The sequence below is a fragment of the Podarcis liolepis genome (assembly GCF_965112155.1).
Source record: "Podarcis liolepis genome assembly, chromosome: 1".
NCBI lineage: Eukaryota > Metazoa > Chordata > Lepidosauria > Squamata > Lacertidae > Podarcis > Podarcis liolepis.
Window position 1 is genome coordinate 126,483,952 of NC_139554.1, and position 14,609 is coordinate 126,498,560.

Sequence of the window (14,609 nt, forward strand, 5' to 3'; positions counted from 1 at the left end):
GAGCCTCCAGTTTTTCCCAGCCTAAGTGGGCAATGTAGTTTTAATTTTTAAAGTAGATAAAAAGTCGTAGTTGAACTGGTCTGCTGGGGGGGGGGGAGAATGAAAGGTAACTAGATATTCCCCATACAGATATACATATGAATAGCAATAATTCAATATGCTGAAGAGACAAAATACACAACACACTATCCAGAAGCAAATATAGTATTCTAGGATCAAAAACTTTTGGTTAAGAGGGGAGGCAAGATACTTACCAATTTATGTGTGTATCAAAGATAATGGACTGGATCTCAAGCATATGGGTTTTGTCTTGGAAACAGAAATCTGTATGGCAAGTCTCATTTTATTTTTTTCACATAGATTAAGGCAACTAGCTACACTAGTGTACCCAGTGCTTTTTTCTAAAAAACGTTTAGGGGTACTCTCGTTTTCCTTCTCATATTGAAATACTGCCCCTCAATGAGGCCAAACTTGGATTCACAAAATGTTTAGGGGTATGCATACTTCTGTGTCTCCCCAGAAAAAAGTACTGAGTGTACAAGTTTTTAATGATATACAGTGGAGTAGAATAATGTGTGTTTAAAAATTTGTAGGGCTACATTAATACAACCGTCTTAAAGACTAGTGATACGTAAGCTTATATGATTTATTCTGGGGAGCAAAAACCCCCAGCAACTATACAATGAAAGAGGTGAAAAAAGGAAATGTGTATGTCTTACCCATATATATTTCCTGGAAGTAGTTCACTACAAATTCTTGTTCACAATTTCAATGGAACAATTTATTCCAGCGTGTGCAATGTAAACCTTTGATAAATGAGTTTCAATTTACCAGTAATTTTGAATAACAGTCCCTGATTCAATTGTACAACAGCAAACCAAATAATTGCCCACAATCAGTCCCATCACCTATGCAGGTAAGTTGTTTTGGAACTGCATTCCATATTGACAGTAATGTTATAAAGTTCATATTTTCTCTTCATCGCATTTTGCTGATCTTTACAGGATGGAGAAAATGCACTTACTGAAGAAAATGTCGAAGATCCTGACGCTCCTTCTACATCTGCACAAGGACCATCTGTTGGACCTCAGGGTCACAATGAAGCGGAAGGTACATGTTAAACGTAATGTTTAACTGGAAGGATTTAAAGATGCCATACCTGCTCAGTGGTAGCTTTTAGGTGTAACATTAAGCATTGTTAAGCAAAATATTGAGTGTGCAAGCTCTCCTGCTTTGCTTCTCCTTTAGGCAAGTAGGAAAACAAACCAAGGAGCAGCTTGCTTAGACTAACGTACCAGCCAGTGCTTATGGTTTATTTTTCTCCAAGCAAATCATGATCCAAAGTCAAGGTTTGTTCTTGGCTTCCCTATAATGATTTGTGTGAGAGAAACAATGTTTGCTGGTACATGCTTTGTATACAGAAGCACCTAGGTTCAATCACTGCTGTTCAGTGTGTAGTAGAGAATACTTCTACGTGCACCCTTAACCAACAATGCCACAGCATTTGATGCTTCCGGGATATTCACTGATTTTCTTATAAGACTGGAATGGGGGTGGGTCTTCTTAGGCTTGCTTTCAGGTGCCAAGTTGTCTTCAGCTACTGGTGAAGAAGGCGTTACTTGTTATTGGCTGTAGCCAAAAGTGATCCATAGAACCAGGTTGTTTGGAGATTCAATCACAAAAGATCTTGTTACCGTACTTTTCTGTGTATAACACGCCCCCATGTATAACACGCCCCTATTTTTGAGGACTAAAAATTAAGAAAATGAGGAGAGATTAACCAGACTTGTTCAGCTTTTTTGCGGAAGATTGCAGAGAGTTGTTTTTTAGGGGGGGATTGCCAAAAAACACTCACCCGCCTGGCCAACGCTAACACTCACACACGTCGCAACAGCCTAACATCTGTCACCTTGCTGGCAGAAGCAGCCTATTGCCCGCCCCTTGCTGCAGACACCAATAACACGCTGCAGACCATCTCCGGCTCACGGCATCAACCAATCCCATGTCCCCCCTAGGCACTACCCTTGTATAAGACGACCCCCTATTTTAAACATAATTTTTCAGTAAAAAAACCCCTAGTCTTATACACGGAAAAGTACGGTCCGTTTTATGAAATAGATATTTGTTGGTTCAATCACTGTTTCTAGTAATTGGCTTCTCCATTATTTTCACTAACTTAGAAAATATATCAATGGGCCCTTTGATCCCACTGTAATTATTGAAAAGGACTTAATGGCTCAGGCTGTATACAGTGGTGCCTCGCAAGACGAAAAGAATCCGTTCTGTGATTCTCTTCGTCTAGCGTTTTGTTCGTCTTGCGAAGCAAGCCCATTGACGGATTAGCGCTATTAGCGGCTTTTAGCGGCTTATCTGCTGATCGGATCAGCTGATAAGCGGCTTAGCGGCTTAGAAAAAGGGGAGGAAAGGAAAAAAAAACAGCAGGAACTCGCAAGACATTGTCGTCTTGTGAAGCAAGCCCATAGGAGATTCGTTTTGCGAAGCACCTCCAAAACGGGAAACTCTTTCGTCTAGTGAGTTTTCCGTCTTGCGAGGCATTCATCTTGCGGGGCACCACTGTACAAATAATATTTTTCAAGCAAAGGGAGCAATTTCTTCCCAACTACTACCCATATTCCTAGCCCTGGCGTGGTAGGACCTACACGAATGCAATGTAGCAATTTTCCCAAATACAGGCACTTCCAATAACTTCCATGAGTCTGTGGAATTGATGGCAGCAGATTGTAGGAAGTGTCAGTTGCAGTCAATTTGTGCAACTTTAAAAAAACAAAAAACAAGAAAATGTTCTTAAATAGGGAAAGATTGGTGAGAGGAGGAGGTAATTTTGCATGATTTCTCATTGGAGAACATTGTAACCTTTTCTCCCTCCCAATCAGAAGAGACATCAGATGGAGTCAGCAAATCTGTCCATCGAGTTTTTGCTTCTATGATGGGAGAGAATGAAGAGGAAGAAGAGGATGAGGAAGAAGAGGATGAAGACGAAGAGATCTCTGAACAGCCTACAGCAGGAGATGTTTTTGCCCTGGAGATGGTGCTTAACAGAGAGACGAAGAAAATGATGAAGGCAAGTGTTTTCAGACTGAAGAACCTCCAGGGGACTTGGCTATTGCTGAAATGCAGGGGAGAAAGTTACACTTTGAAAGAGATACTCCAATTCAGCGAGAAATGTCCGCAAGAGATGAAAGGGGGCTTCTCACACAACTGTTGTATACATTTTTGTCTTACTGGACATGTATTCTGATAGTCATTTCAGCTCCATAGAATTCGTTCTGTATTCTAAGGGGAATTCTCATTTCTCCCCCCGAAGTTACTAATTGTTGCGTATGACTCAGGTGTGGTCAGGCCACAGTATCTAATATTAATTTCCCAATGGAGGTTTTTTCATATAACATATCCCCTGAGCCTGATACGTTCACGTTTTAAGAAATGAATGCTGATTGCAGGAGTCTGATTAAGGTGGGGCTGGTGGTGGGGAGAATAACCCTAAATTTTTGTTTCATTTTCTGAAATACCAGACCAAAATACCAGAATTTAATCAATTTAAGGGATACTCTTGGTGCATGCGCTATTCTTATTACGAAAAGAATAACGCACATATCATTGGAGAGCCAGTGTGGTGTAGTGGTTAAGAGTGGTAGTCTCGTAATCTGGGGAACCGGGTTCGCGTCTCCGCTCCTCCACATGCAGCTGCTGGGTGACCTTGGGCCAGTCACACTTCTCTGAAGTCTCACAGCCCCACTCACCTCACAGAGTGTTTGTTGTGGGGGAGGAAGGGAAAGGAGAATGTTAGCCGCTTTGAGACTCCTTAAAGGGAGTGAAAGGCGGGATATCAAATCCAAACTACTACTACTACTACTACTACTACTACTCTTCTTCTTCTTCTTCTTCTTCTTCTTCTTCTTCTTCTTCTTCTTCATTGCAAGTTGCAACATAATGCAAGTTGAACTCTAGTGTCTAGTCGCCTTAATGAAATAAAAAACTGTTAATCTTTTTACTAGGAAAAACGTCCCCGCAGTAAATTGCCCCGTGCCCTTAGAGGCCTCATGGGTGAAGCAAACATCAGGTTTGCTCGAGGCGAGCACGAAGAAGCCATTCTGATGTGCATGGAAATCATAAGACAAGGTATTGTTTGGGGAGGGGTGTTGAGTGATGTTTTTGAACTGGCGACAACTTGAAAGGGCCAATGAAATAAATTTAATACATAAAGTGCAGTGTATATGAGTGTAAACATTAGCAGCAGATACAGTGGTACCTTGGTTTAAGAACAGCTTAGTTTATGAACAACTTGGATTAAGAACGCTGCAAACCCGGAAGTAGGTGTTTTGGTTTGTCAACTTTGCCTTGGAAGCAGAACATGTTCTGCTTCCTGTTGAATGTAAATTGAGTCCCCCGCTGCTATGGGAAAGCACGCCTTGGGTTAAGAACGTTTTGGTTTAAGAACAGACTTCCGGAACAGATTAAGTTCGTAAACCAAGGTACCACTGTACTGTGTTTGGACATCTTTCTTTGTTTAGCATATATTGTATTGGCTTACCTAATTATATTGGTTAGGATCCAAGGAGATCGTCAGTAGCATGCTGTGAGCACCTACAGATAATCTAGGACTTTTCAATTTTATTTTCTGACTATAGCTTCCTATATTTAATTGGATACCTTTCCCAGAGATTACCTTAAGAAGAAACTGAGTTTAAAACCTCTAGTTGGTGTGTGTGCATTTGGGGGGGGGGCGAGTTTTCTGCACAACCTTACAAATTTTTAAATTGATTTTACACAGATTTCTTCTTATGTATGTTCTTTAGTCATACATTCTAGGATAAGAAACAGGAACTGACTTCGGTTGTCTTGCCATATTATAATGCACCAGTCTGTGAACTACTTTTTGTTAAAAACATTTTTATCCGACCTCTCAACCCATATGGTCTTCAGGTAGTTAACAACACTTATTTGAAACAAAATCACAATCTAAACAAAATCTGAAGCTACCGATAACTTTAAGACATTTCAAAAGGGAGCACAAAACAGCAAATTAAAATGTTGCTTTGAGATAAGGTAAACAAAATCTTTTCATCTGGTGCAAAAAAAGAGATAATAATGTTAGCAAACAGGCTTGGGAAATGGTCGTCACAGGTAATTAACCACTTCTTCTCAAGGCTGGGCATCCCGAAGAGGAACTGCTGGAAAACAGCACCTGAGTGTAACAGCACTTAACTCCTCGGGGCTTCAGGTGATGATCTTAACAATTTGGCAGGCACCGTATTTTTCGCTCTATAAGACGCACCAGACCATGAGATGCACCTAGTTTTTGGAGGAGGAAAACAAGAAAAAAATATTCTGAATCCCAGAAGCCAGAACAGCAAGAGGGATTGCTGCGATGCCTCACTGAACTCAACAGTGTGGGATGTGATACATAAGTAGCAGTCAAGTACAACAGCAAAAGCAACGCAAAGCCTCTTCGGGGCAGCAGGAGGAACGCTCCCTCTGCTCTGAAGAGGCTTTGCGCGGCTATCCCAGAAGCCAGAACAGCAAGAGGGATCGCTGCGCAGCAATCCCTCTTGCTGTTCTGGCTCCTGGAATAGCTGCGCAGCCTGCATTCGCTCCATAAGACGCACACACATTTTCCTTTACTTTTTAGGAGAGAAAAAGTGTGTCTTATAGAGCGAAAAATACTGTGTGTGTGTGTGTGTGTGTGTGTGTGTGTGTGTATGACCTTCAGATACTTTCTGAGTCTCACACCTTGGCTTACAGGTCAAAACCAGCACTTTAAATTGCATTCAGAAACAAATTAGTAGACAAAGAATGTTTGAGCAGCAGCAGAATATTCGCAGTCCTGGTTGTATGCACTAATGTTATACAGAGAGATGAGTTTCTTTAAAATGCTAAGACGTTTCTGTTTTTGATCTGAGCAGCGCCTCTCGCCTATGAACCATTCTCAACCCTCGCCATGATTTATGAAGACCAAGGAGACATGGAGAAATCGTTGCAGTTTGAATTGATTGCCGCTCACTTAAACCCCAGCGACACTGAAGAGTGGGTTAGGCTAGCTGAAATGTCTCTTGAGCAAGACAATATTAAGCAGGCTATCTTCTGCTATGGAAAAGGTAAAGAAATGGATTTTTAAGAAATAGAACATCCTTTAGTTGCATTTTCTTTTCTGCTCTTGATTGTTTTGCATCACTTACAACAGCAAATTTATTAGCTGCTAGAATTTGGTTGTTGGCAGTGTTGTTGAACCTATTTTCACTGGCACACTTTGGATGATTCTCCCAGTGCGCCTCGAATCAGATTTCGGGTTTTGTGTGTGTGGGGGGGGAATGCACAAGTGAGATGGGGCGGGGAGCCATGTCTCACAAGCAAGTCCTTTTCCAAGGCTTCTGCTGAGGGGTAAACCACACCCAGTGTATTTATATGCAAGCTAGTTTAACAGCTTAGCTGGTTTAGCTAAGAAGTAACAAGACTTATCATCAAATCATTCCTCTTGGTGTTCTGATAAAATGACCCATGAAAGCTAATCCTTTTTATTTTTTTTATACAATTTTTATTGGGTTTTCACAATTTATATAAACACACACAATACACAATACAAACATACAAACACAAAAACAAACATGTATAATTTCAAATCCTTTTTTTCTTAAAACTTATTTCACCGACCTCCCCATACCTCCCCTTTCTGCATTCCAATTCCAAAATTTATTTCAGCAAATCCTCCCCCTTAATTTTATCTAATTGTTTCCTTTTCTTTTCTTCTACTTAATCTTTACAGCTGTAATCCAATTACTTTCTATAACCATAACATTTTAACACTCATTAATTTTACAATATTTCTTAAGATAAATTTTAAATTTCTTCCAATCTTCTTCCGCCGTCTCTTTCCCCTGATCTCGGATTCTGCCATTCATCTCAGCCAAAGCCATATAGTCCATCACCTTCATCTGCCATTCTTCCAAATGAAAGCTAATCCTTGATAGCAACTTCATATTTTCAAGAATTACTGATAGGCTGCATGATAGTTTGAAACCACAACGTTATACTGTATGCAACAATAATGTCTCACAACAAATATAACTGATCTGTGGAAAAGACTCTAAAACCTGAAAAAGGAGACATTGCACGTACTTTTGTAAATCAGGAAAATCTTTAATCAAAATTATTTTTAAAAATAAACTTGACTGTGTTCTAGTGGGTCAGCATTCTTCTATAAACCTTTATTTCTATTTTTTTAAAAAATGAAATACGGCAAGAAAGATGATTATAGTGATGCAAAGAGATGCAATATTACATGTGTGAGAAAGAAAAACCAGCTGCCATAAATTGCACTGGAGCCTAAGAACGTCTTTTGCTGGATCAGACAGATCTGTCTGCCAAACCTAGAATTCTGTTTCCAATGGAGACAAGTCCAGATGCCTTTGTGAGCTCACAGCATTTGATACACAGAGGTATAGCGCTTCTGAAAATTGGTGTTTCCACTTAGTAAATAATGAGAACAGTTTCTTCGGGCTGTAAAAATCTGATTTTGTGCCTGTTTGTCTTGGCAGAGTTGTTAATAGTAGTAGTAGTAAGAATAGTGATAGTAATAAATAATAATAATATTATAATATAATATTACTACTATTGTTTTGTTATGTTAGTTTTGGTATTATCATTATTATAACACTATTGAATATAATAATGCCTCTTCTTATTTTTATAGCTCTGAAGTATGACCCTACCAATGTGCGATACTTGTGGGAGCGATCGAGTCTCTATGAGCAGCTGGGAGAACATAAACTGGCGATGGATGGCTACAGACGCATTTTAAATCTCCTAACTCCTTTCGATGGGGATCGCTTTATGCATCTGGCTAGGGATATGGCAAAGTAAGCATTTAGTCAAACATTTTACAGCGTGCCGAGGCGAAATGTCGCATCGCTGCTGCTGTCCCAAGAATGTGTGTGCTTCTTGAGGCAAACAAGGGTGACCCCAGTTTTTGGGATTGAGACAAACCAGGAAGGCAGGAAAGAGGTGAGGGAAGAAAATAGCATTTGATAATGTATAAATGACAAGAGGGTGCAAGGGTGTTAGAACAGAATGCTTCTCTTTATTATTTACATGTCAGATTTCTTGCACAATAGAACCCAAGGAATATATGAGATTCCCAGGTTGTCTCCCAGCCGGGCACTGACCAGAGTTGGGCCGGCTTAGCTGACTGGGCCATGCACCCTAAAACCATGCCCTGATCCTTTGGTGTGGGGACGGTTTAATTTGTTGTTGTTTAGTCGTTTAGTCGTGTCCGACTCTTCGTGAGTCCATGGAACAGAGCACGCCAGGCACTCCTGTCCTCCACTGCCTCCCGCAGTTTGGTCAAACTCATGCTGGTAGCTTCAAGAACACTGTCCAACCATCTCATCCTCTGTCATCCCCTTCTCCTTGTGCCCTCCATCTTTCCCAACATCAGGGTCTTTTCCAGGGAGTCTTCTCTTCTCAGGAGGTGGCCAAAGTATTGGAGTCTCAGCTTCATGATCTGTCCTTCCAGTGAACACTCAGGGCTGATTTCCTTCAGAATGGATAGGTTTGATCTTCTTGCAGTCCATGGGACTCTCAAGAGTCTCCTCCAGCACCATAATTCAAAAGCATCAATTTTCCGGCGATCAGCCTTCTTTATGGTCCAGCTCTCACTTCCATACATCACTACTCAGAAAACCATAGCTTTAACTATACGGACCTTTGTCGGCAAGGTGATGTCTCTGCTTTTTAATATGCTGTCTAGGTTTGTCATTGCTTTTCTCCCAAGAAGCAGGCGTCTTTTAATTTCATGGCTGCTGTCACCATCTGCAGTGATCATGGAGCCCAAGAAAGTAAAATCTCTCACTGCCTCCGATGGTTTTATAGAAATGAGCTTTAAGGGAGACGGCTTTATACAGAAGACTAATCCCATGCAAAAAGAAATGGATATTGCTGAAGTCATAACCGTTAGATGGAAATTTGCAGAAATTAGTGAAATGTTAGGGACACAAACGCTAAATATGGACACATTTTAACATTACTTCCATATACTTTGCACAAACACATGATAGGTGTTTTGGACTGGGGGTGGGCATTTTGCTTTACGGCTTGCCTAGAAAATTCTCTAACGGCTTTATATGTTTCCTTTTAATTTTTAAAACAAGTTATTACCTGCATTTAACTATATTACCTTACTGCTGTTTCCCATAGGAGCTATTACGAGGCCAATGACATCACTGCTGCTATTGAGATAATGGAAGAAGCCTTTGGTAAACACCAGAACCTCGTATCCATGGAAGATGTCAATATAGCTGCCGAGCTGTATATCTCTAACAAACAGTATGACAAAGCTTTGGCCGTAAGCACGTTAAATTAATTTCCTGTAAGGGCTACCTGTGTTAGGCACATTGGAAGGGGCAAAATTTATATCTGTCCTTGCATTTATACCCCACCTTTCTTGTGTCCTGGGGTCCAAGGCAGCTAGGTGGGCCTCCCAGGTGGCCAGTTATCCAGGTACTGGCCAGACTCATACTTGAATGGCTCCAGAAAATTGGTGGCCTTGCATTCCTTCAGACCATACCCACCCCCCTTTTTAGGGTCTTGGGGTCACATCCACACCGTACCTTTCAAGCACTATTATACAACGGTCATGGAGAATCCGGAGTACTAGAATTTGTTAAGCATGCTGGGAATTGTAGTTCTGAGAGGTCAGCGCCCATAACAAACTACAGTTCCCAGGATTCTCCATGATGGTTGAAGCAGTATAATAGCGCTTTATGCATATGAGGTATATGTACCTGACACTCGCCATCCAAGATGCCAGGTAGCAAGCAATACGTTAAACAATTACTGTATTTTTCACTCCATAAGATGCACCTTTTCCCTTCTAAAACGTAAGGGGAAATGTGTGTGCGTCTTATGGAGCGAATGCAGGGGGAGGCAGGCAGGAAAAGCCCCACACAAACTCCACGCAGCTCTTGCGGGCTTTTCCCCAAGGAGGGAGAAGGGACTGACTGGCCGCGTCAGTCCCTTCTCCCTCCTCGTAGAAAAGCCTGCAGGAGCCGCGCACTCCTTAAAGGGTTCTGCTTTAGCTGTGCGCAGTTGCATGCAGCTAAAGCAGCCAGGACAGCCAGCAGGATCTATCCCGCTGGCTGTCTTGGCTTTTGCCATAGCCGCACGCAGCCTCTCCCGGTCGGAGAGGTTGTGTGCGGCTAAAGAGGAAGCCAGGACAGCGAGCAGGATCCTGCTGGCTTTGCTCTTTGGGGTTGGGCGGGAAACCCGGGCTTCCCCCAGCAGCCCCAAGAAGCGGACAGGCTTTTTCTTGATTTCCCCCTCTGAAAACTAGGTGCGCCTTATGGTCAGGTGCGCCTTATGGAGCGAAAAATATGGTAATGCAATGTGTCCAAAATAAAACCAATTTACTATTTTAACCTCCTGTACAGCCTTAACTCCCGACCATTCAAAGCAGGCTGAACAGAAAGTGGTTGCGAAGCTTCCAGAATATTCTTGAGCTTTCGTAATTATGCAGATGAAGGAGTTGTACAATAGACAAGAGGAGCGCTTAACTTTGTGCCCTTGCTGGTGTTGGGAGAAATTTTTAAAAGGGTTGCTAGACTGGAGGTATCCCTCCCAGAAACCCCAAAGGGAAAGAGGCAGTGAAAAGATAGGCCTTTATTGAAATGCTAATGCACTCCGGGGCAGCCTCAAAAATAAGGAGGAAGGCTGCAGAGAATCACATCCAAAGCAATGTTTCTTATACACTTCCAGGTCGCACACATGATTTCTGTTCACCAATCTTAACAGTTGCACCCCGTGTCATCATCCTGAACCAATCAAAATCATTTGGCTCTTCAGATCAGCCCTCATTATATGTGATTACATATAATCTTCCTTTATTAAGACACTGTCTAATTTTCCTGTTCTTTAAACGTCTCCCTATATCCTTTTTCACCTGTCTACAAAACAATTCAAGATAAATCACAATGATCATGCCTGGCTGATTCTCTCTTCATGCATACAATGGCCACCATAGATTATAACAGTTTATTCTTTTCAGAGTTTTGTGGCAGACATTCACCGCATACAGTACCTAAAAGCAGCTACAGTGGTGCCTCGCAAGACGAAAAGAATCCGTTCTGTGATTCTCTTCGTCTAGCGGTTTTTTCGTCTTGCGAAGCAAGCCCATTGACGGATTAGCGCTATTAGCGGCTTTTAGCGGCTTATCTGCTGATCGGATCAGCTGATAAGCGGATTAGCGGCTTAGAAAAGGGGGGGGGGAGGGAAAAAAACCAGCAGGAACTCACAAGACATTTTCGTCTTGCGAAGCAAGCCCATAGGAAATTCGTTTTGCGAAGCACCTCCAAAACGGAAAACTCTTTTGTCTAGCGAGTTTTCCGTCTTGCGAGGCATTCGTCTTGCGGGGCACCACTGTATAATCTTCCTTTATTAAGACTCTGTCTAATTTTCCTGTTCTTTAAACGTCTCCCTATATCCTTTTTCACCTGTCTACAAAACAATTCAAGATAAATCACAATGACCATTCCTGGCGGATTCTCTCTTCATGCATACAATGGCCACCATAGATTATAACAGTTTATTCTTTTCAGAGTTTTGTGGCAGACATTCGCCGCATACAGTACCTAAAAGCAGCTATTTCTGTTCTATGAAAGATAGGCAGGCGCAGGCCTCTTCAGTTTAGCTAGGCAATAGGCTCTAAAGAAAATGGAATTGTCAAAACGATAACAGTCTGACGAAATCTCTATTTTCTCCATCGTTGGCACAGCGTTCTTGGCTGAGCTTAGGGAAGGTTGCTGTCCTTTAGTTACCGTATTTTTTGCACCATAACACTCACTTTTTTCCTCCTAGAAAGTAAGGGGAAATGTCTGTGCGTGTTATGGAGGAAATGCCTACGGGTGGCATGCCTACGGATTTTCCTCCTCTAAAAACTACGTGCGTGTTATGGTCGGGTGCGTGTTATAGAGCGAAAAATACGGTATATTGAGCCTGAGCAGGGATCTAAGAACCATCTAAGGGGTCAGCAACCATTTCCAGCTGTGGGCTGGTCCACCGTCCCTCAGAACATGGGGTGGGCCAGACTATTTTTTGGAGGGGGGGGAATGAACGAATTCCTATGCCCCACAAATAACCCAGAGATGCATTTTATAATAATAATAATAATAATAATAATTAATAATAAAAAATTATGTATACCCCGCCCTCCCCAGCCAAGGCCGGGCTCAGGGCAGCTAACAACCAATAATAAAAACGAGTTGAATGAATACAACTTAAAAACAAGATTAAAATACAACATAAATCACTAAAACAATTAAAAGGCAGCCTCATCACAGGAGGAGAAAGGAAAAAGAAAGAGGGGGAGGGAATCAGGGAATCAAATTGACTCCAAGCCAAAGGCCAGGTGGAACAACTCTGTCTTAGAGGCCCTGCGGAAAGAAATCAGATCCTGCAGGGCCCTGGTCTCGTGAGACAGAGCGTTCCACCAGGCTGGAGCCGGTGTTGAAAAAGCCCTTATTTTAAAAAGTTTCCCCCTCTCCTAAAGATGCCTCCCGCCGCCCCAGGAAAGCTGGTTTTATTTTCAAATGTCAATGATTGCTTTCTTTCTTTTTTTTAGGTCATTACAGATTTTTCAGGAATTGTACTGGAGAAGACGGAGGGACCAAACGATTCTTCAGAGAATCAAGGTACAGTACTAAGGTTATCGGTTCCTTCCGCAGTGAGCTGCACCAGTGGTACATAATCTCCCCACGTATTCTGGTTTTCTGGTGTGACTTGGAAGATAATGCCACTAGATTCACAATGGCATTGTGTCGGTTCACGTTTTGCCTTTATTTTTAAATGCCTTGGAAAACGAACGACTTGGCAGCACATCTGTACTGGAGCCAATGATTCTCTGCTAGATGAAGCATTGTTATTTGAGTAGGGGGGATGGAAATTGAATTGCAAGCCCAATTATGTTATGGAGACATCCTGTTTATAGAGCAGTAGATCAGACCCTTATAGCATTTGCAGGAAAGGAACTGCTGGTTTGTTTGTTGTTTTCATTTGGAAATTTTATTTCAAGTGCCTTCAGTGACTTAGCTACCCTTCTGGATTTCAGTGTCCTTCAATTTCTGATATTTCCCTTTAACTAACTCAGTTGCTGCAAAACAGGTGTCGCAATTTACCAGCTAAATGTGAGATCTGCTCCTGCACTGCCTTCAGCTACAAAACCTTGCCTTATGCAATTGGGATACTGACTTTCAGCTGCCATGGGATGGCAGGATAGATAGGAAATCCAGTTAATAATCATGTTATTAATAACGAATTTGAACTGTTTCTCCCCCTCCCCTCCATCCCGAATCCGTGTTTTAACTGGACTTTGTCTTCTGTCATGTACTCTAAGCGCAAAATCATTTTAAAATTGGTTATTTAACAAAGCATATATACTTGGCGGGTGGCGCTGTGGGTTAAACCACAGAGCCTAGGACTTGCTGATCAGAAGGTCGGCGGTTCGAATCCCCGCGATGGGGTGAGCTCCCGTTGCTCGGTCCCTGCTCCTGCCAACCTAGCAGTTCAAAAGCACGTCAAAGTGCAAGTAGATAAATAGGTACCATTCCGGCAGGGAGGTAAATGGCATTTCCGTGCGCTGCTCTGGTTCGCCAGAAGCGGCTTAGTCATGCTGGCAACGACCCGGAAGCTGTACGCCTGCTCCCTCGACCAATAAAGCGAGATGAGCGCCGCAACCCCAGAGTCGGCCACAACTGAACCTAATGGTCAGGGGTCCCTTTACCTTTATATACTGCTTGGTTGTAGTAAAAGCTCCAAGTGAAGGATTGGAGTAATCTGGAAATATAACCTAGGTCCCACTTGTAAATGATACCATGCTGGTTAGAAAAAAAGCCTGTTGTTATCTTCTAGTTTCAGAAAAGGTTACCTGCTCCATACCTGAGGGTGTTCCCATAGACATCACGGTGAAACTTATGGTATGCTTGGTGCACCTGAATATTTTGGAGCCTCTCAATGTAAGTCCAAAAGTGAATGAAGAAAAACAGAGAGAGGTTTTCTTGGGAGTCAGTGAGATTCCAATGAAGTTACAGTAAAGACAGGGGTGGGTTTTTGGGTTTTTTTTGCTTCTATAAAAATATGATCTGAGATCCAAGGAGCGGCTTGGGCAAATTGTACTAGCTGTGCGGACAGTTTCTCGTTTTAATGTTTCTTTGTAAAGGTTATCCTCTTGCCAAATCACAAATTGTTTTTCAAACTTCCCTCTGCTTTGCCAGCACTTTGTCATGGGGCATTCAGGGACTGCTTTTAAAAAGAGGAGAGGTCTAAAGTCCATTTGAGCTCATGAATTGGATTTTTAAAAAATGATTTTTAAGGGATTTTTATTTTAAAAGGCGGGGGGTGGCGAGGTTCTGTCCATGAGCTATAATAATGCATAGCCTTTATAGCTTTGTTAGGTCAAGGGAAATTAGCATGAGGGTTCTAGAATGTAAGTGATTCAGTCGACATTGGGAATATTTGCACCATATGTGCTATGGCTCATTCCTAGTCCAGCTATACAAGTCTAAGCCATAGAAATGTTGTCAAAGTCTATCATTCAACCTCTGACC

At 42.0% G+C, this 14,609-nt stretch overlaps 1 protein-coding gene across 2 annotated transcripts in view; it reads left to right on the top strand.

Moving 5' to 3' along the window:
• GTF3C3 (general transcription factor IIIC subunit 3) overlaps positions 1 to 14,609 on the top strand; it is a 32,912-nt gene that overhangs the window by 1,210 nt on the left and 17,093 nt on the right. For both annotated transcript variants that reach the window (XM_083467998.1, XM_083467997.1), the window contains exons 2-9: positions 1,005 to 1,110; positions 2,895 to 3,082; positions 4,017 to 4,140; positions 5,925 to 6,116; positions 7,709 to 7,874; positions 9,211 to 9,358; positions 12,629 to 12,698; positions 13,915 to 14,018. In XM_083467998.1, coding sequence (XP_083324124.1) covers positions 1,005 to 1,110; positions 2,895 to 3,082; positions 4,017 to 4,140; positions 5,925 to 6,116; positions 7,709 to 7,874; positions 9,211 to 9,358; positions 12,629 to 12,698; positions 13,915 to 14,018 — 1,098 coding nt within the window. The remainder of the gene's footprint in view (positions 1 to 1,004; positions 1,111 to 2,894; positions 3,083 to 4,016; positions 4,141 to 5,924; positions 6,117 to 7,708; positions 7,875 to 9,210; positions 9,359 to 12,628; positions 12,699 to 13,914; positions 14,019 to 14,609) is intronic.